Genomic DNA, 25,629 nt, shown 5'->3' with positions numbered 1-25,629 from the left:
GAGGAGCACGTGTGGGAGGGGCCCAGCTCTGTGCACGTGGTGGGGGCGAGGCTTTGGCCCAGGAGAAAGTGCCAAACATGCGCACGTGTGGCTCCGGCCTGCAGACTACGATTCCCAGAAGGCCGTGCAAATGCATCTCTTTTCTCCCAGCAGGGCGGGGTTCCGGCGCGGAATCACGTGCACGTCACTTCGCAGGGAGCCCCCTCCAGTGTCGAGGCCTGTGTGTCCTGGACCCAGGTGAGTGGGGGCTGGACCCTGGCAGGGGGTTCGGATCCTCCTGGGGCGGAGGAAGGGCCAGGAGGAGGTGTGGTGTGGGAGGTGGCCAGAACGTGGGAGCGGAAGCGCCCACTGGTTGGACCACGGTGGGGGGGGGGGGTGTGATGCGGGCCATGGAGCCAATCAGCAGCAGTTTAAGTCTTGGCTCTGTCACCTGCTCAAGGGCGGGATATGCCCCCCAGGCTGCCCGCCCCCTCCCCCCCCCCACCTCGTGTGGCCCCGCCCCCTCGGTGAGGCCTGCCCCTCCCCAGGTGCTCTGAGCTTCCCTGCCTTGGCCACCTCCGCCTGGCCCCGCCCCTGGCCCCTCCTTCTGCTTTGGCTGGGGAGGGCCCCCGCCAGACCTGGGATTTCACTAGAGCAGGGAATCCATTCCACAGAAACACCCTCCTCCCAGGAAGGTGGCCCCTCCCTGAGGGGCCCCCCCACCCCCCAGCCTCTGAGCTGCCGGGCCAGAGGGGGGGGGGTGGTCCGCCAGCCTGTGTCTGAGGTGGCTTCCCCTCCCCCATCTGGGTGTGTGTTGGTTGACTGTTTCAGCCACCGGCTAGCAGCTGTCCAGGGGGTGAAAGACCAACCCCCCCCCCCCAAGCCGCTGCCAAAGCCCAGGTTCTTTTGATCTGCTTTGCTAAGGAAAGCAAGGTGAAGGGGTTGACAAGCTTACTTTAATCCAGCACACAAGCATCACTCACTTAGTTCAAGGGGGAAAAGCCAGCACCCTGAACCTCAGAGCAAATACCAATAAGTTACAAACATGGACAGACAGACCTTGTCTGGGTCAAATCCCGATACATAGTTACCAGAGCTTAACAAAGCCCCAGCATCTGGGTTACAGCTGCTTGGAGTGCATCAGTGCACCGCCACCAAGAGTGAGAGCCCTGAGCAAACAAATGGCTCCCTCCTCTCTTCTTATATATCATCCGAATGACCTTAGACTCCTAGGATTGGCTCTTGACTTAGCACCTCTCCTTAGTACCCTGGGAGCTTCACACCCACATTGGCTTAGCCCCAAATAGGGGTTAGAGCCTGGGGCTTAGCACCTAGTAAGACTCAATAAATACACTGAATCACTCAAAGGAAACAAAAGCCAAATTCTCCAAAGGCACTTGTTGAACTGAGTGCTAAGAGCCTATTTTGCTTACCAACACAACTGTTTGAAGGTGGGCTGGTCTTCTTTTGTCTTCCAGGCCTGCTGCAGAATGAATGAATGCATGAATGAAGGAAGGCGTGAATGTGCCAACAGCCTGAGATCTATGTCTAGCCTCCAGAGCTGCCCACGCTGGCCCCATCTGGAGGAGGAAGAGGAGGCAGGAATAGCCCCCGGGCTCCCCCAGGTGAGCAGCCCCCTCTGGGGCCTCAGATGGGAGACTGGGGCAGAACAACCAGGTGTCTGCTGGGGCTCCCTGGGGTCCTCTGTCTTCTCCAGCCCAGGCTCAGTACTGAGCTGCCTGTGCAGACAGGTATGCCAGGAAGCCCCCGAGGCCCGAGCCGCTGGGCCAGGACCTGCCCTTTGGGGGTGCAGACAGAGGCTTGGGGGGTCAGCACTGGTGCTTTAGGGTGGGGGTCCCCACCTGCACGCTGACTTCTCCCCCCCTTGGGGGTCCTGACACTTGGGGGGCATGGTGCCCCCAGAGAGGTTGAACACACGGAAGAGGAGGATCTTGCCTGGTTAGGGCACGGAGCCCCAGCCTGTCCGAGGCTCAGTAACCACTTCGGTGCCAGGCTTAGGAGGCACCTTCCAGGGGTCTTGGCTTCGGGCAGAGGGCTCCAGCCGGGGCACCTGTTACACCTTGGCACTGAGAATTGCCAGCAGGATGTTCCTTAGAGATTCTTAGTGTCAGGTTCTTCTTAAAAATAGATTTCTTTTGTTTCATTGCCCAGATTCCCCTCATACCCTCATACCCTTCTCCTTCCCAGAGAGCCATCCCTCATAACAAGGAACGTTTTTAAAGGGGGCAAAGTGGGAAAAAGTTCAGAAAATGACCAATACATTGGGAAAATCTGGAATGTCATATTCTTAGTAGCAGTAGTGGCAGTGGGCAGCTGGAGGCCCCCGTGACCAAGATTCACACTCAGGGCCCAAAGGAGAACTCCGAGCCCACCGAGGGGAAGGACAGAAGGTGACTTCACAAAGGCATTTTCCGTGGAATGAGGAAATGGAAAGGCTTTGGGCTGCCGAGCCACCGCTCCCTGCCAGAGGGGGGTGGCCACAGAGGGTCTGGTTTTGCTTGTCTAGTATATTGTTATGAGAGTTTTATTTGGAATTTTTCACTAGAGAAGGGGCAGTGGGAGCTAGACATAATTAATGTGCATTGAAATAACTTTTTAAAAGAAAAAGTAACAATTTTTAGATGAACAAAATCAGCTCAGTGAGGGAAAGAAAGCCGTCAGCTGGGAAAATTGTTTGCTTCCAACATCTCTGGTACTGAAGCCCGAGAGAGCCCAGAGCCGTGACGGACATCTCAGAAGACAGGAACAGTGCACCACAAAAACGGTCGCCAACCCTTAGCCGTCCTATGAGAGATTGAACCACGTCACTCATAGAAGGAGGAGAGGAGAGAAGCAAACCGAACCAATTTGAAAGTCTCACTTTGTGGGCAGATTAGAGCAAATGGCAATAGCCGGCATTGGAAGGGCCGTGGAAAGGCCCTAGGGAGCCACGGGAGGTTGTGGAGTAGGGGAGGGACGGGATTGGATCTGTTCCGTAGACTGAATGGAGGAGGGAAGCAGACCTTCCCCGAACCTGTGACAGCCACTGCCATAAGCCATTCGTGAGGAGACGAGGGTCTGCACCAGGGTGGGAGGGAGGGCCTGCTGGGAGGCAGAAAGGAGGGGGGGGGGCGGTGGCCGAGTGTGAGGTGGCAGGAACGACGCCTGGGGATTGAAACAAGGGCAGCCTCAGCAGTGAGGGAGACTGGGGAAAACAGCGATAGTGACTAAAATTTCTGTAGCACTACTGTGTGCGGGTGCTGTGCCAAGCACTTTACAGTCATTCCTTCATGTGACCCTCATAGCAGCCCTGGGGGAGGAGACTGAAGCAAACAGGTCCCACAGATAGTAAGTGTCTGAGGCTGGACTGGAACTCAGCTTCCTGGCTCCAGGTGCTGCTCCCAAAAGAAGGGAGAATGGATTCTGTCTGATATATGCCAAGCCCTGGGCTGTCCAATAGGCAGTTGGAGATGTGGGTGCAACTGGAGGTGAGGGCAGAGGTTAGGGCTGAGAACTTTCAGCGCAAACTTGCCAGTTGAATACATGAGAGCCGATGGAAGCTTCGGGGGACGCTGGGAGCCGGCGGCATGACCCGGGTGATCGGCAGAGGAGACTGAGAAGGAGCCTGTAATATCAATAAAGTTGGGACTTTCTTACTGTTTTTAAATGATTAATTAAGTGTCTTTGATTGAGTCTTACTAGGTGCTAAGCCAGAGGCCCAAATCCTTATTAGGTGCTAAACCTATGTGGGTGTGAATTGGTGACTAAGGTGGGGGCCCTAGGTGGGGCTAACTAAGGGAGGCCTGATTAGATCTTTGCTCCTAAGCTTGCCCCAGACCCCTAATTACTAGGTGCTAAGCCTATGTGGGTATGAAGCTCCCAGGGTCCTAAGGAGAGGTGCTAACTCCAGAGCCAATCATAGGAGCCTAAGTTCTGGTTGCTCAGATGATGTTTGATAATGTCTGAAACTGTATAAAAAAGGGAAGACAGAGCCATTTGCTTAGGGCTGTCACTCTTGGTGGCTCGCTGATGCAGAGACTCCAGGCAGCTGTAGCTAACAGCCCTCCAGCTCATGACCTGGATGTTGGGACTTTGTTAAACTCTGGTAGCTATGGATTGGGATTTGAATCAGACGAGGTCTGTCTGTTGATGTTTGTAATTTCTTTGTATTTGTTCTAAAGTTCAGGGTGCTGGCTTTTTCCCCTGAACTAAGTGAATGATATTTGTATACTGAATTAAAGTAAGCCTGTTAACCCCTTAACATTGCTTTCCTTAGTAAAGCAGATCAAAAGAACCTATGCTGGCAGCGTTCTTGTTGTTGGGCTTGTGTTGGTTTTTAACCCCCGCAGCAGCTGCTAGCCAGATTGTTGAAACAGAGCACTATGGTTAGTCATGGTTACCCAGTGAATCCTGCACATGTTAGACCCCTGCGGCCCTCCCCTGCTCCACCTTCCCCCCTCCTTCTCAGGGTGGCTACACATGGATCTGGTGTTTCAGGGCTCCGTGACCCTCAGGGATGTGGCCGTAGACTTCACCCAAGAGGAGTGGGGACAGCTCGCCCCTTCTCAGAAGGAACTCTACCAGGAGGTGATGCTGGAGAACTACCGGAACCTGGTGTGCCTGGGTAAGGACTCTAGGATCTGCCCGAGAGAATCTGCTTCCTCCCTTCTTAGTAAATGCTGAGAAGATCTCGGTGCCCAGTGATCCAGAGCTCCCACATAGGAAGACTTGGCCTGACAGGTCCATACCCTTGTCTGTGGGATGGTCCCTTCCTCCCCTGCTGTCCCAGGACTGATCCCCAGAGAAGCGGGGAGCCCACCCCCATGAGCCTCTATGATGCGTTTCCCCCACTCCCCTAGAACCATAATAGAAAAGCCTCTGAAGACCTTTGCACACCCTCAGGCTCTTCCTTCCAATGAGTCAGAACCAAATTTTGAGCTGGCCCTCTGTCCTCATCTTTCCTGTTTCCAATGAGCAGGACTGGCCATATCTACACAAGATGTGATTGAGCATCTGGAGAGAGGGGAAGCACCTTGGATGCTGGAGAGAGACAGCCCAGGAACTCATGGCCCAGGTGAGGAGGGGGGGCTGGTCACTATCCCGACATGGGGTGGGCAGCTCCCAGTCTGGGGGGCAGGGCTGCAGACACACCCTTCTAGGGGCTCATTTCCTCTTTGGAGACCTGCTGGCGGGTGAGTTTTGATGCCCCACTTCCTGAGGGATGGTTCTGTCTTACACATTTGCATTGATTCAGTATAGATTTTGAATGTCAGATTCTTGCAGAATTAGTAATGGCAGCCCTCCCCAGTCTTCCTTCTGGATACAGTCGCTTCCATTGTACAAAACAGTGGCTTTCCTCAGCTGGCTTTAAGAACTGAAACTCATTGTCCAGCCAGATCTTCACCTCCCTCTTGTGTGTTTAGCCTCTCCTAACATTTGCAGCCCGAGACTGGCACTCACATCCCACTGCTTGTAGTCCACTGAGATCCCCAGATCTTTTTCAGACCAGCCATGGGCTGACCATGCCTCTCCCTCTCCCACATGGTACTCATGAAGTCAATTTTTAGATCACATCAGAATTGTCATTTATCCTTACCACATTTCACAGTGTCCGACTCACCCCAATGCTCCAGCATGTTGAGATCTTTCTGGATCTTGGCCGTGTTGTCCAGTGAGTGTATTAGCTCTTCTCAATTCTGTGTCATCTGCCACCCAAGCCTCTATCTGAATCATTAATAAAAATGTTACACAACACAAGGCCAAACACCATTTCCTGGGGCCCTCCCCTGGAGACCTCCTGCCAAGTGGGTTAAAACCATGACTGGCTGCTCTTCTGGGGGTGTGGCCAACCAGCCAGCTCTAAATCCAAGTCACTGCCCTGTTGTCTAGGCCAGATCTGCCCCATTATCCAGGAGAGACTTGTCCAAGAACTTTGCCAAAATCTGGGTAAACTCTATGAACAGCACCACCCTTGTTGGCAAGTTAATTAGGGCAGTCTGGTCTGAGCTGTTCTGGATGAGGCCAGGCTGGGTCTCAGGAATGACTTTTTCCTTTTCCAGATGTCCAGTGCCTATCTCTTTAAAAATACAAAGAACCAACTCTAATCCCATTGGCTTGTGCTTTTCAGATTCATTTTTTTTTTCCTTTATTGAGCATTGGGAGCACAGTGTGCCGCTCTGGAGAGCTGTAGGGACACTTCCATTCTCCATGGGAGACGCTTGGGGCACCCCCCCCCCCCGGGCCGGGCTCTGTGCTCCCTGCTGTCTCTCTCTGCTCATTCTGGGCCTCTCCTCCCTGCTGGCGCTCATCTCCATGGCAAAGGTGCTGGGCAGGGAAAACAAAACCAAAAAGCATCAGGCAGCTCTGCTTTCCTTCTGCTGTCTATTCTCCCCATCACATCCACCCTGAATGGGGGTCCTGTTCCCCTTGGGTCCTCCTATTTCTCACAGCAGAGTCATTGTCCTTGGCCTCCCTCAATGGCTCCAGCTCATCTTGAGCTTCGTTGTTGTCACTCTTAACTTCCATCTTCTCCCACCTGCTTTGGATATTCTGGAAATCCAGACAGGGTGGTGAGTTCTTGTGTACTTGCATTGGTCACACCAAACAAGTCCCAATTTTCTTTCTCATCAGAATTGTTTCCCTTTGGAAAATAATATGAGTATCTAACATTTATATAGCACTTTGGGGTTTGCTAAGAGCTTCACACATATTATCTCACTTGGTTACACTGCACAATAAATTCCAGTGGCTCCCTATCACCCACAGGATCTGATAGAAAATCCTCTGTTTGGCATTCAGGGCTCTTTATAACCTGCTACTGCACCTGTTCTTATTGAGGGTGCCATCGTCCTTTCAGTTTCCCAGGTTCTCCACCTTGTTGTAACTCCTCATTCTCCCTCATCTCATACATCCAGATGTCCTGTGCATTGATAGGGATCTTTGGGGAAATGTCGGATGCCCAATGGCAAAGGGACCCAAAGAGATTGTGTTTCTGAACCTCCAATGAGATTGCCTTGTGTATACGGGGGACCCCTAGAGACATTTTTTCTGAGCATCAAGTTGGATGGCCCTTTTGTGCTGAGGGAATCACTGAGGAATTTTCAGCCCTGATAACTTTATTCCTCACTGGAGCGTGATGGGTGACTTTCAGCCTTAGTCCATGGCGATGGAGAGGAAAGCCCACCATGGTCTAGGAGCTCTGTAGGGATCAGACTCTCTCCAGGGGTGAGAGGCTTAATTTTCTATTTTTTTTCTTTCATTATTAGCTTTGGGTTGGGAAAGGCACTTAAGACAGCCTGTAATGTGAGAATTGTATAAAATGATGTCTGTTTTTTATACAGATACTATGTTTTTGGAGGTAAGGAAGAACATGAATCTCCCAGGTTGTGAATTGTTCTAAAAAGATTTCTAGTATGAATCAAATCAAGAAGCATTTGTTGAGTGCCTGCTGTTGAGCCTACTGGCTACTTATCAGTGGGAAACACACTGAGGGGAGGCTTGTGAATGATGATACTACATATCCTAGTGCCTCAGAGTAACCCCTAGAACCTGAAGGGGTGCAGTAGTCAGCTTCTGGGGACCTGGTCTGCCAATGTGAGTGGGAGTGGGAATGGTTCCAGACGCCTTATACTGTGATTGTGAAGGTACAAAGTGAAAATAAATGGTCAAAGAGTCTTGATGGACATTTAGAAGAAGTAACTGGGGAAAAAAGTTCTAATATTTATGTATTGAAATTCATTAACTTAAGTTTCTCATGGTTATTTAATTTTTAAAGAATGTGGACTGACCTTGGAGCCAAAAAACTTTATGATTATGGCAAAGGGAATAAGGAGGAAATATTTACATTTTTTCCCCTTCTTTCCAGTTTCAGAGATAAAGCCTGAAACCAGGGTGTCAACTCCCCACCTGAGCCTTTCTGAGGCAGTATCCAATCAGAGATTACCAAAAGATAGTCCTTGTTTCTCCAATTCAGGAAAAGTCTGGGAACGAAATCCTAGGGTGGAAAGAGAGAAGAGCAGTAAGCAGAATAATCTCCATAAATGTGATAAACTTAGGAAGAGCTTTAGACTGAATACAAACAGAAAAAAAAGTCATCAAGTCTACGCAGAGAATGTCATTTATAGGTATCTCGAACAGGGAAAATGCTCTAATTACAATTCAGACCTCATTTGGTGCCAGAGACGTAATGCTGCAGCAAAATCTTATGAATGTAATCAATGTGGAAAAGCCTTCCAGGGGAGCTCAGGTCTTACTGGGCACCAGAGAATTCACAGAGGAGAGAAACCTTATGAGTGCATTGAATGTGGGAAGGCCTTCCGATGGAACACCCAACTTACTGTACACCAGAGAATTCACACTGGAGAAAAACCATATGAATGTAACGACTGTGGGAAGTCCTTCTGTCGAAGTTCACAGCTTGCTGAACATCGTCGAATTCACACTGGAGAAAAACCTTATGGATGTAATGCATGTGGGAAGGCCTTCCGCCGGAGCACACAGCTTACTGTACATAAGAGAATTCATAGTGGAAAGAAACCTTATGAATGTAATGGATGTGGGAAGACCTTCCACCAGAGAAAGGGACTTACTCAGCATGAGATAATTCATACTCGAGATAAAGCTCATAAATGTAATGAATGTGGGAAGGGTTTTCGAAGGAGCTCACAGCTTTCTGAACATCAGAAAGTTCATACTGGAGAGAAACCTTATGGATGTGATGAATGTGGGAAAGCCTTTAATCGGAGTACACAACTTGCTATACATCAGAGAATTCATACTGGAGAGAAACCTTATGAATGTAATGAATGTGGGAAGACCTTCTGTTGGAGCACACAGCTTACTGTACATCAGAGAGTTCACACTAGAGAAAAACTTTTTGAATGTAATGAATGTGGGAAGACTTTCCACCAGAGTGCATTGCTTACTCGACATCAGATCATTCATACCGAAGAGAAATCTTATGAGTGTTCTGCATGTGGGAAGTGCTTCCGCCGAAACATAGAACTTACCCGACATCAGTCAGTTCATACTGGGGAAAAACCTTATGAATGCAATGAATGTGGGAAGGCTTTCCGTCTGAGCACAGGACTACATCTACACCAGAGAATTCATACTGGAGAAAAACCTTATGAATGTAGTGAATGTGGGAAAACCTTCCGCCGGAACACAGAACTTACTCGTCATCAGAGAGTTCATACTGGAGAGAAACGTTACGAATGCAATGAATGTGGAAAGGCCTTCAGCCGAAGCACAGGACTTACTGAACATCTGACAGTTCACACAGGAGAGAAACCTTATAAATGTAAGAAATGTGGGAGGGCTTTCCGTCTGAGTAAGCACCTCACTCAGCATTACAGAATTCACAATGGAGAAAAGCCTTATGAAGGGAAAATCTAATAACTGTAATAATCAGAAGGCATTCAGCTAAAGTGCACTTTCCTGGAAATTAGAGAATTCATACCATCTGTGAATTGTTTGGGAATGGCTGGTATGTACAGTGGAGAACTGTTGTACACTAAGAAATGATGTGTGTGTGAGGAATTCAGAGAAACTTGAGAAGACTGGTATGAACTGATTCAGAGTGAAGTAGGCAGAACCAGAAGACCAGTATACACTGTGAATACCGTGATACAAATGGAATCACTACAAGGAAGTTGAAATTTGAGTAATTATAGTGGCTAAGCTTGGTCTTAGAGAACAGATAATGAGACATGACTTCCTACCCTTGGCAGAAAGGTGAAGGGTTACAGGGGAAGAATGTTGTATATGTTGTATTTGATCACTTTATCTGTTGCTTTTTATAAAAGAGAGTTCAGTTCTTGGGTAGGGGTGTATATCTAGATATGACTGATGTAAAAACGCAATTCATGATTTTTTTCAAAAAGAAATCAGAAAATTCAAACATAAAGGAAATCCCAAAATAGATGGAGCAAATCCCCGTTAAATTTCCCACAGTGGAAGTTCCAACTTTCTCTCTTTTAAGTCCCCAGCCTCCTTCCTCCAACTCTCACACAGATGATGATTTAAACTCTTAATTTACTAAGGATGGCAACTGGTGGGTATTGTCTCTTTCAACTCCGCTCACCACAACTTGGAATTCTCAACTTGTATCTCTTTGGTCCTTTTCCTGTGTCCTTAGTTTTGCCTCTTCTGCTCATTCCAAGGCCCTTCTCTTGCAAACATCCTTTGCCTCTCCAGAATCTTAAATCTATCCTTTGCTGGATCTTTTCCAGCTGCCTGCTCAGATCTCCTCATTTAATAAACTCACACACAGGCACACAAAACAACCCCCTCACAAACCTATCCTCAACTCACTCCCTCATCCAACTATTCACCCATCTCTCCTTCACTGTCAAACTTTCAAAAAGGCTGCCTACATCCAATAATAATAAGAGCTTAAAATTGTATACCTTCTAAAAGTTTACAGTGGACTTATCCGATTTCTTCCTCACAAAGACTTTGTGGCATAACTTATACAAGTATTATTATCGCCACTTTATAGATGAGGAACCAAGCTTAGAGAGGTTGAGAGTTGCCCGTGGTCACACGAGTGTCCTGCCTCCAATGTATCACCACTGGCCAGATCTTCCACAATGTGTGACTTGTGTCATAACTCCTCTACTGAAATTGTTCTCTCAGAAGTCAGCAGTGTTCTTCTAAAAGCCAAGTTCAATGGCCTCTCATTAAGTCCTCATCCTCTATGAAGAATATGACACTGTTGACCACACCTTCCTTTCTCATTGTCTTTACTACATCCTATGCTTTCCTCCCGACAGTCCCAGAGGCAGAACAAGGATCATCATCACCATTTTATAGATAAGGTTACTGGGACCTGAGACACTTGAGTGACATGCCCATGGTCTTATAGCTGGTTATTGTGAGATGTAGAATTCAAGCCTTGTTCTCTTGACTCCAAGGTCAGCCGTCTTTCTGCTCTACTGTGTTGGTTCCCTTTCATCGTTGCTGCCACTTGTCCTTTTCTCATAGCCATAGGCTATGTGTTCCCCATACTTGTACCTTTGATCTTATTCTCTTCTCTCCATAATCTTAGGAATCTCATCTCTCTCTGAGGTTGCAAGTATCACCTCTAGTGAAGCGGATTAGCGTTTATTTCCAGACATCACTTTACTGCAGAGCATCAGAGGAGTGCCACCATTTCTCCCAGCAGCACCACCTACTTACCCAGTCTGTCATCTATTCAAGGGTTATAAGGAGCAGAGGGACTAAGACTTACTCAGCTTGGCCTCAAAAGACCTGAAATAGGACTGCCTGGGTTGCAGAAGCAGATCTAGGATGATGTCCAGAAAAAAATGTCCCAGTAATTACAGAGCTATGCAAAAATGGAATGGATTGTTTCTCTATTTAAGGTCTTCATGCCAAGGCTGGTTGACTACATCAGGAATGTTATAGAGGGAGTTATTATTCTGGTACAGGTTGGACTAAATGGTCCTTTCAACTCACCAGCAGTAAGAGGGAAATAATTTTTCTCTTTGTTCTGTTAAAATCTCTAGCAAAATCCCAGGGTCAGGTGGGCAATTTATTGGATGTCTGGATCTCAAATCATTCCATTTGGCCTTTTCCATTTTAAGCTTGTCACCTTTGAGAGGGGAAAGGAAAAAGGAAACTTCATAGATGCTTGGACATCTGCTTGAAATATTACTGTGGAATTGAGGCTTCAGGAGAAGAACAGGGCCTGGAGAGGATATAGGGAGATTGAGGTGGGTACTTTAGGAAAAGTCTGGGCTAGATGGCATCTCAGTAAGAAGATCACTCTTCCTCATGGTGGGAGGACTTTGTCAGTGATCCCCTTCTTCCTCTTTCTCCAGCTTCCTACCTGAACCTGAGATTCAGGCTGCCCCATCCTAAGACTCCAGTGCCTTCCCTTCACCGCCTTCCCCATGGGAAAGTGGTGGGGTCCCCATCAGCTGGGGGACCTTGTCAGAGAAGTGGCTGCTTAGCCCCTGCTTGAGTTCTTGATGGGGAGGGGGAGATTCCTCAGAACATCTTCATTTCAATTCTGTAGAAAATGTGCCCTACAACAAATAGAGGGAATAAACACCCATTTCTGTTAGTTCCCTCCTCTATAGATAAGTAGTCAAAAGATAGAAAAAGTTAAGTACAGATTAGCAATAACCCACTAGGAAGACTGTTCAATCCTCTCATAATTGGAGAAATACGGATTACCACAGTGGTTCTCCCACTTCCACCAATAGCTTGCCCCCACTCTTTATCCCCCTTTTATCTCTTGACTTCCTTCTCACTCTATATAGATGGAACCAGATGTCCTGTAGCTTTCATTTGTCCTCTCTACACCTACAGGCTCTAGTCCTGGAAGTCTGTTCCCCTTGGCCAAAGTTAAACCATTCAACCCTTGGGGCCTTCATTTCCTTATCTCCCACTTACTTTAAGCAGCCTTATGACTCCATCCCTTAACTGAACCTGTTCTCCCCAAGGTTACCAACGATTTATTCATCGTTCTAATGTAATGGCCTTATTGCAGGGGTCTCTTCCTTCTAGTCCTTTCTGCAGCTTTTGGTGCCTCTTCCTCCTGGATGCTTCTTTTGTATCAGTATACTTGCCTGATTTTCCTTCAACCTGTCTTTCTTGGTCTCCTCTGCTCTGTCATCTTTGTCCCACCTCCTAACTATGTTCCCGAAGACTCCTGTCCTGGACCCTCTTCTCTCTACCCTCTTTCAGTTTATGTCACTGCCCATGGATTAAATTCTGTCTATGCAGATTATTTCTTTATGTGCCTAGCCTACCTCTCTTTCCTGAGCTCCAGGCTTGCATCACATACGTTCTATGGGCATCTCAAACTCACCATCTCCCCCAAAAAGGCCCGCCCCTCCAGATTTCCTCGTTACTGTCATCCTTCTAGTTACCCAGGTCCTCAGACCCTTGAGTTATATTCATGGCCTTATCCCTTAGGCCTCCCCTGCCATATCCAGTTAGTAGCCGTGGTCCCTATTCTGCCTCCATAAGCCTCTTGCATCCCCTTCTCAGCTACATCAGGGGCTCATCAGCTCTTGCTTGTATCAATGCTGCAGTTTTCTACTCAGCCCCTGCTTTCAGGGGCTTCTCCAGTCCCTCTAGCTGCCATAAGAGCCTTCTAAAGCTGAGGTCTGACTATGTGCCTCCCTTATTTAGGAAGCTTCACGTGCTCCCTATTGCTTCTAGGATACCATACAAACTCCTCAGCCTAGCATTTAAAGCGCTTCTGTCTCCTGCCTGATTTTACAGATTTACTTTAATCATCTTCACATAATGGCTTGTTTCAGCCAAACTGGCCTTCTTGCTGTTGCCTGAACTCCCACCTCTGTGCCTTTAATTAGACTGTCCCCCATTCCTGGAATGCAGTCCCTGCTCACCTCACCCTCTAAAAACATGTCTTCCTTTGTGGCTAAGCTTAGGTGTCATCTTCTATGCAGAGCTTCCTCAATGTCACCAATTATTAGGACTCTTTCCTCAAGTTACTCGGTACTTACTGATCCGTGCATGTGTATCTATTGAGTGGAATGTAGGCTATCTGAGGGCAGGGACTGTTTTCCATTTGGTCTTTGCCTCCTAAATGCTTAGTTTAGTGCCTGGCACATAGTAGGTGCTTAATTTGTTGAAGTGAATTGAAAACTGTTCATGTACTTTGGCCCAGTGATCTGCATTCTAAGACCTGACAACTCAGAAAATGTTATTGTTTGGAAATGAAAATTTTATTGTTTGTGAATAAAAATATTCCTGGTGAGACTTCTGGGTAATATGAGCCACACGATGGTGGACTAGACAATTTTTCTGATCCCCATGACCTCTCCACCCCACCCTACCCCCAATAATTTATGTATCAAAGATAAAGGAGCTTCAGCTGTTTCCATGGTCCAGGACACCAAAAATCTAAAATAACGTGAAAAAAAAATCCAAGCCCAGGAACTGATGCTCACTGGCCCTGAGCTCACTCAGGACCCTTCCCCCACCTTCCATGCTGATGACAGAAAGGCAGCAGTAGCAGACCCAAAGACATGACATAGGCTTACATCAAAACTCACCCCTCACCCTGGTCTTCCCTTCCTCTTTCTGGTGCCATAGCGATCCTGGCTTTAGGCTGTAGAAGTTTTCTCAGGCCTTCACAGCTGGCTTGACAACCACCCTTCAGGGGCAAAAACCTGTAGGGGTGCTGCATTTCAGAACCACCAATGCTGCAAAGCTCTGAACCGCCAGCGTCTGAAGACTCAACTGCCTGTGCCAGCAGGCTCAGAGTGAAGACACTGATAGAGCTGTGAAATGATATAACCATGTTAGAATCACTGTGCAAAGTGACTAACTTGTCCATACTCTTTGAACTAGAGACTATTATTGGACTCTTACTCTAAAGAAATGATTGATAAGAAAAAAGTCCCCATATACTCCAAAATATTTATAGCAGTGCTTTTTCTGATAACTAAGATTTGGAAACAGACTAAACATCCAGTGATTGGGGAATGGCCAAACTGTGGTATGTGAATATAATGTAACAATACTACTGTAGGAAGTTATACATGTGATAAATACAGAGAATGGAAAGATCTAAATGAGCTGCAGCAGAATGAAGTCAGATCAAAGAAGACAATACAAATGGTAAATACAATAATGTAATTGGAAAGAATGATGCTTCAAAAAATCCAAAGCAAATGGAATCAAGTGGGACTGGAATGAAGAGCTGTGCAAAGAAACCCCAACCAGCCCTGTGGTGGAGGCGGGAGGTCCACAGATGTTACACATTGTACATGTTTTTGAACTTTCTCAATGTGTTGATCATTTATGCTGAATTTTTATCCTCTCAAAGGAAAAAAACCTACTATTGGTCATAAGAGATGACTCTTGGGGAGGGAGAGTGGGAACAGGAGGGGTACATGGGTAGGATGATGATGTAAGAAACAGAAAACATCCATAAAACTATTTAAAATTGTAAATAAAACAAAAAAAATCCTCTGGTGAGAGGACCAGGCAAGATGGTGGAGGAGACAGTACAGTCCAGCTGTCCCCTGTAACTACTCCACAAAGTCCTAGAGAGTGCACCAGACTGATTCCTTGGTTAGGAAACCCAGCATTTAATTTTCAGTCTCCAGACTAGTCTGAGGCCTGCAGTGAAACAATTGGGGGCAGGGTGGCACCTCAGACTAATGGGGAGCCTGCAGCTTCATTCTGAACTTGCACAACCATCCAGCTAGCTGATGGTGGTTGGGTCCTGCAACAATTCACTGGAGATCCAAGTAGGGGCAAGCCCACAGTTGTGTCACTCAGACTCATACCTGGGTAAGGAGCTTGCAAAGTTCAGACTAAGAACACAGTGATCAGACTTCAGCCCAGATCCAACCACTCTGGGCATACTAAAAGTTTGCTGGGCTCCAGCCTCAGCTGCCCTTGAGGTTCATGAAGGACAGAGTACTTAATACCCAGAGAAAGCAGCAGCAAGACCTAAAAGAATACAGAATAGACAGTTAAGGCCCAGACATTCCCTCCCAAAGTATGCAGAGCTTGGCTCTAACACAAAGTTCAAATTTGGAAAGTAAGGAAAATAAAGTAAATAAACAAAAAGGAAACTCACCCTAGAAGCAGCTAGGTGGTGCAGTGGATAGAATGCCAGACCTGGAGTCAGTAAAATCTGAGTTCAAATTCTGCCCCAGGCACCTGGCTAGCTGTGTAACCTTTGGTATGTCACTTGACCTCTGTTTGCCTCAGTTTCTTCATCTGTAAAATGGGGATAATAGCATTTACCTCTCAGGCTTGTGAGAATAAACTGGGAAAACCTCAAAGTGTTATATCAATGTTCTAGCCATTATAAAGAGCTTTGGTAGTGATAGGAATGCCCAAGACAAAAGCTCAGAAGAGGCAAATGACCCCAAAACATCTTCAAGCAAAACCTTAAAGAAAAATAGTTTGGGCACAACTCCAATTAGAATTTCTAGAAAAAAAAAGCAAGAGTGTTTTTAATAGTTTTGTAAATGAAATGAGCATGCTAGAGGAAGTAACTGGAAAATAAAGTTATGGAGAAAAGACTTGGAAAGAGAATTACCAGCTTAACACAAGAGGTACAAAACATTACTGAAACACCAGGCCCCTTAAAAATGAGAATGGACCAAATAGAAGTTAATGATTCCTTGAGACAACAAGAAATATTCAAACAGGGGCCAAGTCAAGATAGTGAAGTAGCAGGAAGTACAGATGAGTTCTTAATACAATTACTCCACAAAGATCTAGCAAACACCAGACCAAATCCTCATTAGGAAATGCAAGAAAAAAAATTACAGTGAGTCCATTCTTTGTTGCATCTCAGCTTCAGAGGCTGCATTGAGTGCACAATCATCTGCAAACAACATCTTGCACCAACCCTCCACTTTGGTCTTGGCTTGTAGCCTTTTCAAGGTGAAGAATTTACCATCAGTGTGGTAGCTGACCTTGATGACGTGTTCACCCTCATTGAAGATGGCTGTCTGTACATATGTATTTTGGGCAGACAGTGTAAATGGACAATGAGCTGGGCTTAAAATTAAACAAGAGGAAAAGAGTAGGCTAGACGAACTATGGGAAAGTGTACAGTGTTTTTAAGGATCCCAAGTCTTTCCTGGGAACAAAGCCTCATATTTTTTAATACCAACATTCTATGGGTGGTACTATATGGCGCAGAATACCACAACCTCTGAAGAATTAAAAATGAGGATCCCTCATAGGATGATGAAGAGGTCCACAGTAAATGTGAACAGTCTATAACACATAACACACGAGGAACCAGTTAGCACATCATCAAAGAAATGTGTGATCGAAAAAGACAATGCGTTGGTCCCAGGAGGAGAGTGAGGGCTGGCTTGCTCTTCAGGTGAAGGAAGAAGGGCCTCAACTTGTGGGGGACACAGATGAGTCACACAGTGGGACGGCTTGGAGGAAGTAAACCTCAGTGTCTGGGGAGAGGGGCTCACTCAAACTCAGCTTCTATCTAGAACTGGCCCCACCAAGTTCATGTCCAAAGGTGGCATCTTTAACAGATGAGTTGTTTCAGTTACTGCTGGGCTAGGGTTCTGAGGGTGGTCGCTCCTTGAGGCGTTGATGCCAGGCTGACTACAAACCCAGACAGATTCTGGAACACTGATCCTCCTGACATTTTAAAATTCACAAGATCAAAGGCTTTACCCCAGCCTGGCCAGCCTGGAGGAGTAGCAGCTGGGCCTTTCAGACCCTGCCTAGTACCCTCCCAAGGGAGCAGGAAAGGTGGCTGAGGTCCTACACCCTTAGCTCTTGCTTGACCACACCGTCCTGTGGAGAGCTTGAGCATTACAATTCATCAGCTACCCACTCCTACCCTTATGGCTAACAGACTCCCACCACCTGCTTCTTTCTCTATGCATGTATTATTCAATCACTGGCTAAGTTTACAAGCCATCCCTAGTGCCCCACTTTCCCATTCTATCAAACCCATCCTACTCAGCCTTTCCTTACTGGCGTCCCCCTCCAACCCCACCCACCCCTTCCACTGTGTCCCCTGGAATTCCTGTCCCACAGAGAACAGGCTTCTCTTCATCCCAGACCCCTCTCTCTCCTACTCCTCCTCTCTTCCTGCCCTCAGTGGGAGCCAGCTTCCCCTGAGGATGCTGCTTTGTTAGGTGCGCTGGTCGGCAGTGTCTCCACTCATCGCCAGGCACGTTGGTCCTGGCTGGCACACTCTTGTTTCCCATGGCCACTTCTAGGCTCTCTTCCACCTTCACTCAGCAATCTCAACTTTGCTCTAGTAAAACATCTACCCATTCCAAATTATGGTGCCCACTGTACACCAACTAGGTGGCACGGTGGACAGAACACTGGGTCTGGAGTCAGGAAGCCCCGAATTCAAATCCAGCCTCAGTACTAGGGGACATTTGGCAAGTCGCTTAACCTTGTTTGCCTCAGTTGACTCAGCTGTAAAATGGGTAGGGATAATCATAGCATCTACGTTTCAGGGTCGTGAGGATCAGATGAGACAGTATTTGCAGAAGTGCTTAGCACAGTGCCTGGCCCAGAACAAACACTGTATAAATGCTTGTCTCCTTCCACTTCTCCCAACAGCACCTGCTTCACTTAGTTGCCCTCTTCCCCAACTCCCACCCTTAGACTAGGGGCTTCCCCATTGCTGCTAAGGCTCCTTAAAACTCCCAACTCCTCAGTCTCCACGGCAAAATCACTTACCTCCCCCCTGCCCCTTAGCAACACGGGAATGGCCACCATTAACCACGACAGTTCCTTTCTCTGTCAAAAACGGCCATTTCTGTGAGTGCGAGCTTCTCTCCTTCCACTTGGCCCTCCTCACCCAGTCTGTGCCTCCATCGGCACCTCTGATGGCCAGCTCCTGCTCCCACTTTGCTGTTTTTCCTCTGCGCCCCCCAGGATCTCCCCCTTGCCCCGGCTCTGCCCTGGGTCCCTCTCGCCTCTGGATCCCTCCTGGCCTCTGGTTTCTCTCGCCCATCTGCACATAGGTGTTTCGGTACGGTTGGGAGCTCCTGGAGGGCAAGGCCTGCCCTTCAGCTTCCTTTGCACCCCCAGGGCCTGGTACGTAGCAGGTGACTGAGAAGGGGTTATTGCGCGACGTTCCTATTCGGGTGCGGCTAAATGGCGCTGGAGAAGTCCCCGAACCGGCACCGGGTACATTCGTGTAAATCCAAGCATCTCGCTGCAGCCAGGCGGTGCTTTGGGTCTTCCTGAGTCATTCATCATGTCACTCCCCGCCCGCCCCCAGACCCAGCATCTTTTCTCTTATCTCCTCAGGGTCGTTACTCCTCTCCCTACCCCCTCCCTCTCAGCTGAGGACCGTGCCCCTTACTGAAAAAGCTTTGAGCTCGCGCCTCTCGTCTGGAATCTCTCTTGACACCCTCCCTCACGGTCTCCTCCCCTGCCCCAATTTCTGATCGTACAATTTCTGATCTTCTCCTCGCCAAGGGCAGCCAGCCCCTTGTGCCCTCGATCCCTAGGTAAAGCCAGAGAAAACAGTGCTAAGTAGCACAAGGAGGGTTGTTAAAGTAAGGAAGCGCTTCATTTCATTGGAGGTTTCAGACATCCTTCTGTTCCTCCCTACCCACCCCATCCCCCCAGGCTCCCCGCTGGAATCCAAGAGCAGTGACTCGAAAGTGGGGGGGGGGGGCGGGGGAAGGGAGTAGCTGGCTCTCCTTCAGCCAAACGTGTGTGCGGCAAATGTGTGTGTGTGTTTGTGTGTGTGTCAATGGGGTGAGGCTCTCAAGGACTTTAAATGGTTCTGAGAACTGCTCATCACTGGATTTTGATCCCTGGCATTGACACACACTGTGCTGGGCACTGGGCACACACCAGCGAAGTGCTCCGTCCTGGCGTGGCTCATCACTGACCCGAGGGCCTCGCTGGCCTTCACTGGGAGGTCCGGAGCACAGTCTGCTGTGGTGCAGACACAGGTAGGGAGTGGCGGCATGGGGTGCTTTGGTCTGGACAGTTATGGGGCGGTGGGTGGGGCCAGAGAGGAGCGCGTGAACACACCTCAGCCAAGGGTAATGGTAAAGTTGAGTTCCTAGTGGTTTGTGGCTCCAGGATTGGAGAACGGCTTGGGAAGGAAAGTACAGTCTCCAATGTGCATGGAGAGGCCGTGCTAGTGAGGAGGTTGTGGGAGAAGCCGTGGCCAGAGAGAATGCAGAGGATTAAACAAGTGCCTACTGTGTGTCAGGCACCATGCTAGGCACTGGGAATACAGGTACACAATGGAATGATCCCCACTTAGGAGGAGCCGGTGGTGCAGTAAGGACTGGACCTGGAACCAGGAAGACCTGAATTCAAATCCTGACTCAGATGCCTTCTAGCTCTTTGTGACCCAGGGCAAGTCACTTAACCTCTGTGGGCTCAGTTTCCTCATCTGTAAAGTTAGGATCTGTGCAACATTTTATACCATTTTATATCATTTTTAATTTCAACCAGACCCAGAGCCTGAATTCATGAGTAACTGGAAGAAGATCCAGGACCTGGGCTTCTTTGTTCTCTAGAGTTTGCTCAGGAAATACCCTTACCTCTGTTAACAAGGCCAGATCAGACTGACCTAAGGACATTCTCACCCCTGTTAGCCATTAAGGGATGAGACACTAATTAAGAAGACCACCTCGCTTAATATTCTACGGGTATATACTTCAACTGACCTTTGTCAACACTCTTGTCTTTACAAACCTTTTCCATTAAGGAAAATCCTCTTCTTGTATCATGGTTAAACATACATGGGGGTCATAAAAAATGAGGTAATACAGGCTTGCTAGCTCTGCTAAAATAACATATATAAGTTTTCTCATTGCTTTGTTCAGACATCCAGAGCTTATGCTCTGACTCCTTGTACATACAAGTAAACTAGCTTAGCTATGCTCTAAGGGAAAATAATAAACAACATGGATTTTTCTATCATCTAGCTTATTTGCCTCCTTCAACCAAACTTTGAGGTTTAACAGTTATGGTGCCGTGAACTTTGGATGGAAATTATGGAAACAGGACAAAGCAGCCCAACCTTGCCAACGCTTCAGGCACCACAGGATTAATTTTTCCTGGAATTTTGGCCTTGACAAGGTGGGAGTAAGTTGTCTCTCTTCCCAGCTTCCAAAAAGGACTCCCACAAAGTTGGTTGAAGTCTGAAAATTCCCTTTAAGCTAGCTCTGGGGGCAGGGATCAAATCTGTGGTAAAACACAGATCTGTAGTCAAACACACATAGATCCCCTGGAAACACTGATTGATCTAGAAAATTAGCTATGGATCAATCAAAAACTAGAATTAGAAGCCCAGCCATTCCTCCACTCCCTCCCTTCCTTCCCTTTGAGGCCCGGATCCGGGGGAAAAAAACTGCCCTTTGCTGTTACCCCCTCCCCCTCTGCCTCCCAGTACCTACTCTAACCGGAGAGGGGTAACTGTTCTGCTACCATTGCCTCCTCTCTCTTCTCCTCCCTTCCTTTTCCCCTTCCCTTAAGGGCTCTGTTTTTGCCTTCTGCCCTATTCCTTCTTCCTTCCCTTAAAGGCTCTGATTATGGGGAGGATAAATGCATTTTATCCTTACTCCTAGTCTTCCCTTACCTGCCCTAGTCCTCCTCCATCTCCCCTTTCCCCCTTCCTAAGGGATAGGATATGGAGAGTCAGAAAAATCAGGAACGCCAAGACTTCCCCAAAGACCATAGGGGTACTAATAGCCAACTCCTGAAAGCTTCTAATTCTCTGTTGTTTAAACTCTGAGCTCAGTCTGTATTTGTTCTGTATTTGTTTTGTGAATTGTCTGTGTGAGAGCATGTGCTCTATCTCTATACCGTGTAAAATCTAAAACACAGGCAGCCAGAGAATTCTAAGGCTGCAGTTAGGGAAACAGAGACTCTTTTTTTTTGTAATGTCTGTTCTGGCCAACTGGACTTGCGGGAAAAAATAGAGCTGAAACATTTTAACAGATTCTGGGATTATTCATTAAAAATTTGGAAACTGGTTAGTTGAATTTGGGGAGAAAGAACTCCTGAGATTGTAAAATCACTCCAGGAGCTCACTCTTGCTGAAACACCTCCTCCCAATGCTGATAACTTATCATTCCCTGTAGCGGGGTGAGTTAGAGCCGACCCCGCCCTCTTTGGACCTCTGCACCCAGGGCCTGCTGAGATAAACTCAGGGCTCTGAGGTAAGGGTGGAACAAGATGGTGACAGGAGGAAGGGTCTCGCCCTTGTTGGCAACTTGGCAGTTCCAGGTCTTTGTCTGGACTTCCCTGAGCACAAGGGAATCATGGAGAGAGCACCAGAAGGAAAGGGGAGGAGAGTAGGAGGAACCAGGGCAGCCCTAGTGCCTACATAACTGAGGCTATAACGGTTTTGCTAATAATCTGAATAAACGGAGTTGCTCACCATCTTGCCTCCTGCTTCATTCATTGCCCGGGAGATCAGGCCTTTGCTGGACAAAGGCTGGGATTTAGGGTGAGAGGGACCCCAACAAGATTTGGGGTGGAAGGCACCCCAACAATTCCCCACTCCCTCCCCAAAATTAAGAGGGAATCTTTTCCCTTAGATTTAAGTGCTGTGGAAAAATATTATACTATTTTATATCATTTTTAATTTCAAGTAGACCCAGAGCCTGAATGAATGAGTAACTGGATGAAGATCCAGGACCTGGGCTTCTTTGTTCTCTCTAAAAGTTTGCTCAGGAAATACCTTTATCTCTGTCAACAAAGCCAGACTAGGCTTGACCCTCGTTAGTCATCAAGGATGAGACCCTAATCCCGAGAGAGATCACCTTGCTTAATATTCTACAGGTATATACTATGTCATGGAATGTAATGAGAGACAGAGACGCTGGGCTGTAGTTTCAACTGACTTTTGTCAACATCCTTTACAACTCTATTCCATTAAGGGAAATCCTTGTCTTATGGTCAAACATACCTGAGAATCATAAATTTAAGTAACATGCTGAATTTGATTGTTCTAAAGAATATAAAACCTGTTCATGTTTCTGTACAAGTCGATCAGACATTCTCTGGCTCAATCTCATACATGTATGTCTGTCTGCTATACTTATGGGAAATAATATAAGTAATACAATCTTTCTATTATCTAGTCTGTTGTTTCCTTTAACCAACATCCAGGTTCACAGTGCAAAAAGGTTTTTAAGAAGTGAGCAAAAGGTGAAGTTTACTTGAGTTACAATCATTGAGATCTTTCACCATTGTCTTGTCTCTGACCAAGCCAGGGCTGCAGTAAAAGTCAAAGCAGCTAAAACAAACTCCTTTCCTCCCAGATCAGATTAGGAGAAGATAATGCAGGAGAACTGTAGGGAAAACTTAAATCACCCTTCCCCACCTGGCAAAAGGAGGAGAAGGACAGAAATTCACAGACTGACAGTATCCTGACAGTCCTGTGCCCCTGGGAACCTTTGTAGCCCATCCTATTTGGCAAAGCTTGGAAATGTCACCCAGGTCCTATGCATTCTGCCCACTCTGTCCCCAGCAGCTGCAAACCGCCCTAGGCTCAGTAACTTCTGCAGTTGTGGGGGAAGGGCGAGGTAGATGGATTTGGATTTTCTGCCTCCCAGAATTGTCACCACTGGGATACTAGCTTCTGCTCTAGGTAACTTCACACTTCTTTGCTCCAATCGCAAAACTGTATTTTAATCTGTTTGACCTGTTTCCTGATTTGTAAAGGGAAAAATAATAATGATGGTTGTTATGGGATCAAAATGATCATGATTGTAAGATGCTTAACATAAAGTCTGGTATATGTTAGATACAACATTATTATTATCTCTCTCTGATTTAATGTAATTGTTAACTTTTGAAGTGGTTTTTAAATATGAAAAGTAATAAGTTGAATAATTTCTATATGTGGCAATCTGGAAATGCAATTGATATCATCTGAAAATTATTGTTTCTGTATTTCTAAAATTGCATTGTTCTTCTAAAATTCTCTTAGATTGTGAACTTTGAGAAGACCATCGTGTGGTAAGAAATGATATTATAGCGATTTTAATCTGATTTTGATATATGTGAATTGGGTTTTCAAAGGGATGTGATAAAACCTGGAACTGTTATATGTGGTTATAACAAGTAAATAATTAATAATACTGATATTTAACCATGAGAACAGACTTTCCATGTGAAAACTTTTCTATTATGAGAATATATCTGGTGGTTTAAAGTTATAGTTTCAAATGATGAGATGAAAGACTCTCTGTGCATGGAGATTTAGAAATGTGTTCACCTAAACTGATAAATGGGTTGTTTCAAGTTTTAAAATGCTTAATTATGTTTAGGGCGCTGTTACATTTCTAAATTGTGTAATTTGACAAACAGATGTATCAGCAATATTGAAGAAAAAATGTGATTTTATAAATAATAATCTTTTATAATGCTAAGAGTATTGGGCCTTAGAAATTAAAATGTTACCACTAGTAATTATGAATCCAGATTTGATTTGCTCATCCAACTAAGTTATAGTCACCTGATAGTTAATTGATTCTGTTTCAAGTTTTAAATACATGATAATTGCTTGTGGTGTACTTACATTTCTAAATTTGTTATATTATGCAACTTGGTTAACATTGCATTACCTATGCTGTTAGAAAAATAATTCCTCTTATAATCTAGATGTTGTTAGATTAAGAATTGTGCCTAATTAAGAAACTGAGGTTGTTAACTGAAACAAGGACCTTTGGAACCATCAAGCATGAATTCTTATCCATCTTGTGTAAAGTTTTCTGTGTAGAGGAATTCCTATGAAGTAAGTTTTTAAAGTCGTGGTAAACTTTGTTATTGTGATAAGGTTAATTTAATTGGATATGTAATTTATAGAAACCAAGTGTCCTCCCCATTACAACACCTTTTTGACTAATGAACTTTGTGATATCTAAGAATTCTGAATAAATACTTTGAGAATGAGGACATTTTCCACCAACTTAGTTAATGAATTCCAGCGTTTATGGGTTAATTTGCTTTAAGGAAAAAGAAGGAGATGTCTATCATTTTAAAACCTTCTAAATAATTGTCTTCAGGAAAGAGTAGTGCCAATCATGTCTCCACTACGGGATCCACATGGTCTTTCCTTAGTCATCCTCTTCACAGTGTGGACCATCCTTCCTCTGGAGGCTCTCTGCACATGGCATTTCATGCTCAGTCATGGTTCGCTGCCTGGTTCTTACATGGTCTGTCCCAGTGTCCTCTGCAGGCTCATCATGAATGACCTGCCATTACTGTGAATGGAGCTCAGGCCCTGTCTGTGGGCACCCTCATCTTCTCTCTCTGGGCTCTCTTCTGGCAACCTCTTTGGCTCCCACGGATTCAGCCGCTGATCCAATTAGATAATTGATACAAAGGGCTTTGCAAACCTTAAATCATAACACAAATGAGTGTATTGTTATGTAACATCCCTCCAGTAAGGCTTGGGCTGGCCACAAAGATGCTAGGAATTGCATTTCTTCCAGCTGGGGAAGACAGGAGGCTAACCGGAGACCAAGCCTAAAGGGAGTACATAAGGCTGTATGGGGGCAGACCATGCAGAGGGACAGTCCCACTGTCATGAGAAAGGTTACAGATACAAGCTTGGTAGAGAATAGGTTTTACGGGGGGGACTCATTCTCGAGGCCCATCCTGAGCAGCAGGACAGTGGTAGATCTCCATGCCACACTCAGGCCAGGCCAGATACTATAGAGAAACAGAACCAAGAAGTCACAGTGCCAGTGATGGCCCGTGGTCTCATGGGGGGCACATGTTACATTTCCCATGGGGGTGACTGTGAGGCCATAGCTCACCTTCTCGGTGTCTTGTTCCCACTATAACACAGTTACTTGCCAACAAATGAAAGAATAAAAAGAAACAGAGGAACATTTAAAGAAATAGAGGGGCCTAAACCTGTGATTTCATTGACCGGGGAATGTCAGATGAAGATACTCCAGGTCACAATGCAGGTTGGCACCTTCTCTGAAGCCTAGAAGGGGGCTGCCCTTGAGAGCAGGGCCCTGAGGCAAGATAACTGGTCCAGGTCACCCAGCCAGCTCCAGGGTGTGAGTTGGCCCTGATTCCATTTCTCCCAGGCTCTTGAGATTGCCTCTTCCAAAAATCTGCACAAACCAAACAGAAGGATCAGGCCATAGATAACCGCAGTCACAGAAAATAAGATGGCCCTTTGTGGAATACTGTGCCATATAG

The 25,629-nt window shown here is 46.6% G+C and overlaps 1 protein-coding gene across 1 annotated transcript; it reads left to right on the top strand.

Annotated features, from left to right (window-relative positions):
- The first annotated feature begins 169 nt into the window (after nucleotides 1–169).
- Nucleotides 170–13,719, top strand: LOC118845793 (zinc finger protein 883-like). Its single transcript, XM_036753825.1, has 5 exons — nucleotides 170–237; nucleotides 1,458–1,604; nucleotides 4,477–4,603; nucleotides 4,958–5,053; nucleotides 7,844–13,719. Exons 2-5 carry the CDS (start codon nucleotides 1,470–1,472, stop codon nucleotides 9,373–9,375), a joined length of 1,890 nt encoding a protein of 629 aa, XP_036609720.1. The 5' UTR covers nucleotides 170–237; nucleotides 1,458–1,469; the 3' UTR covers nucleotides 9,376–13,719.
- Nucleotides 13,720–25,629: the final 11,910 nt, after the last annotated feature.

This window comes from Trichosurus vulpecula, chromosome 1, assembly GCF_011100635.1.
Source record: "Trichosurus vulpecula isolate mTriVul1 chromosome 1, mTriVul1.pri, whole genome shotgun sequence".
Taxonomy (NCBI): Eukaryota; Metazoa; Chordata; class Mammalia; order Diprotodontia; family Phalangeridae; genus Trichosurus; species Trichosurus vulpecula.
This window is presented reverse-complemented; position numbering and strand designations above follow the sequence as displayed.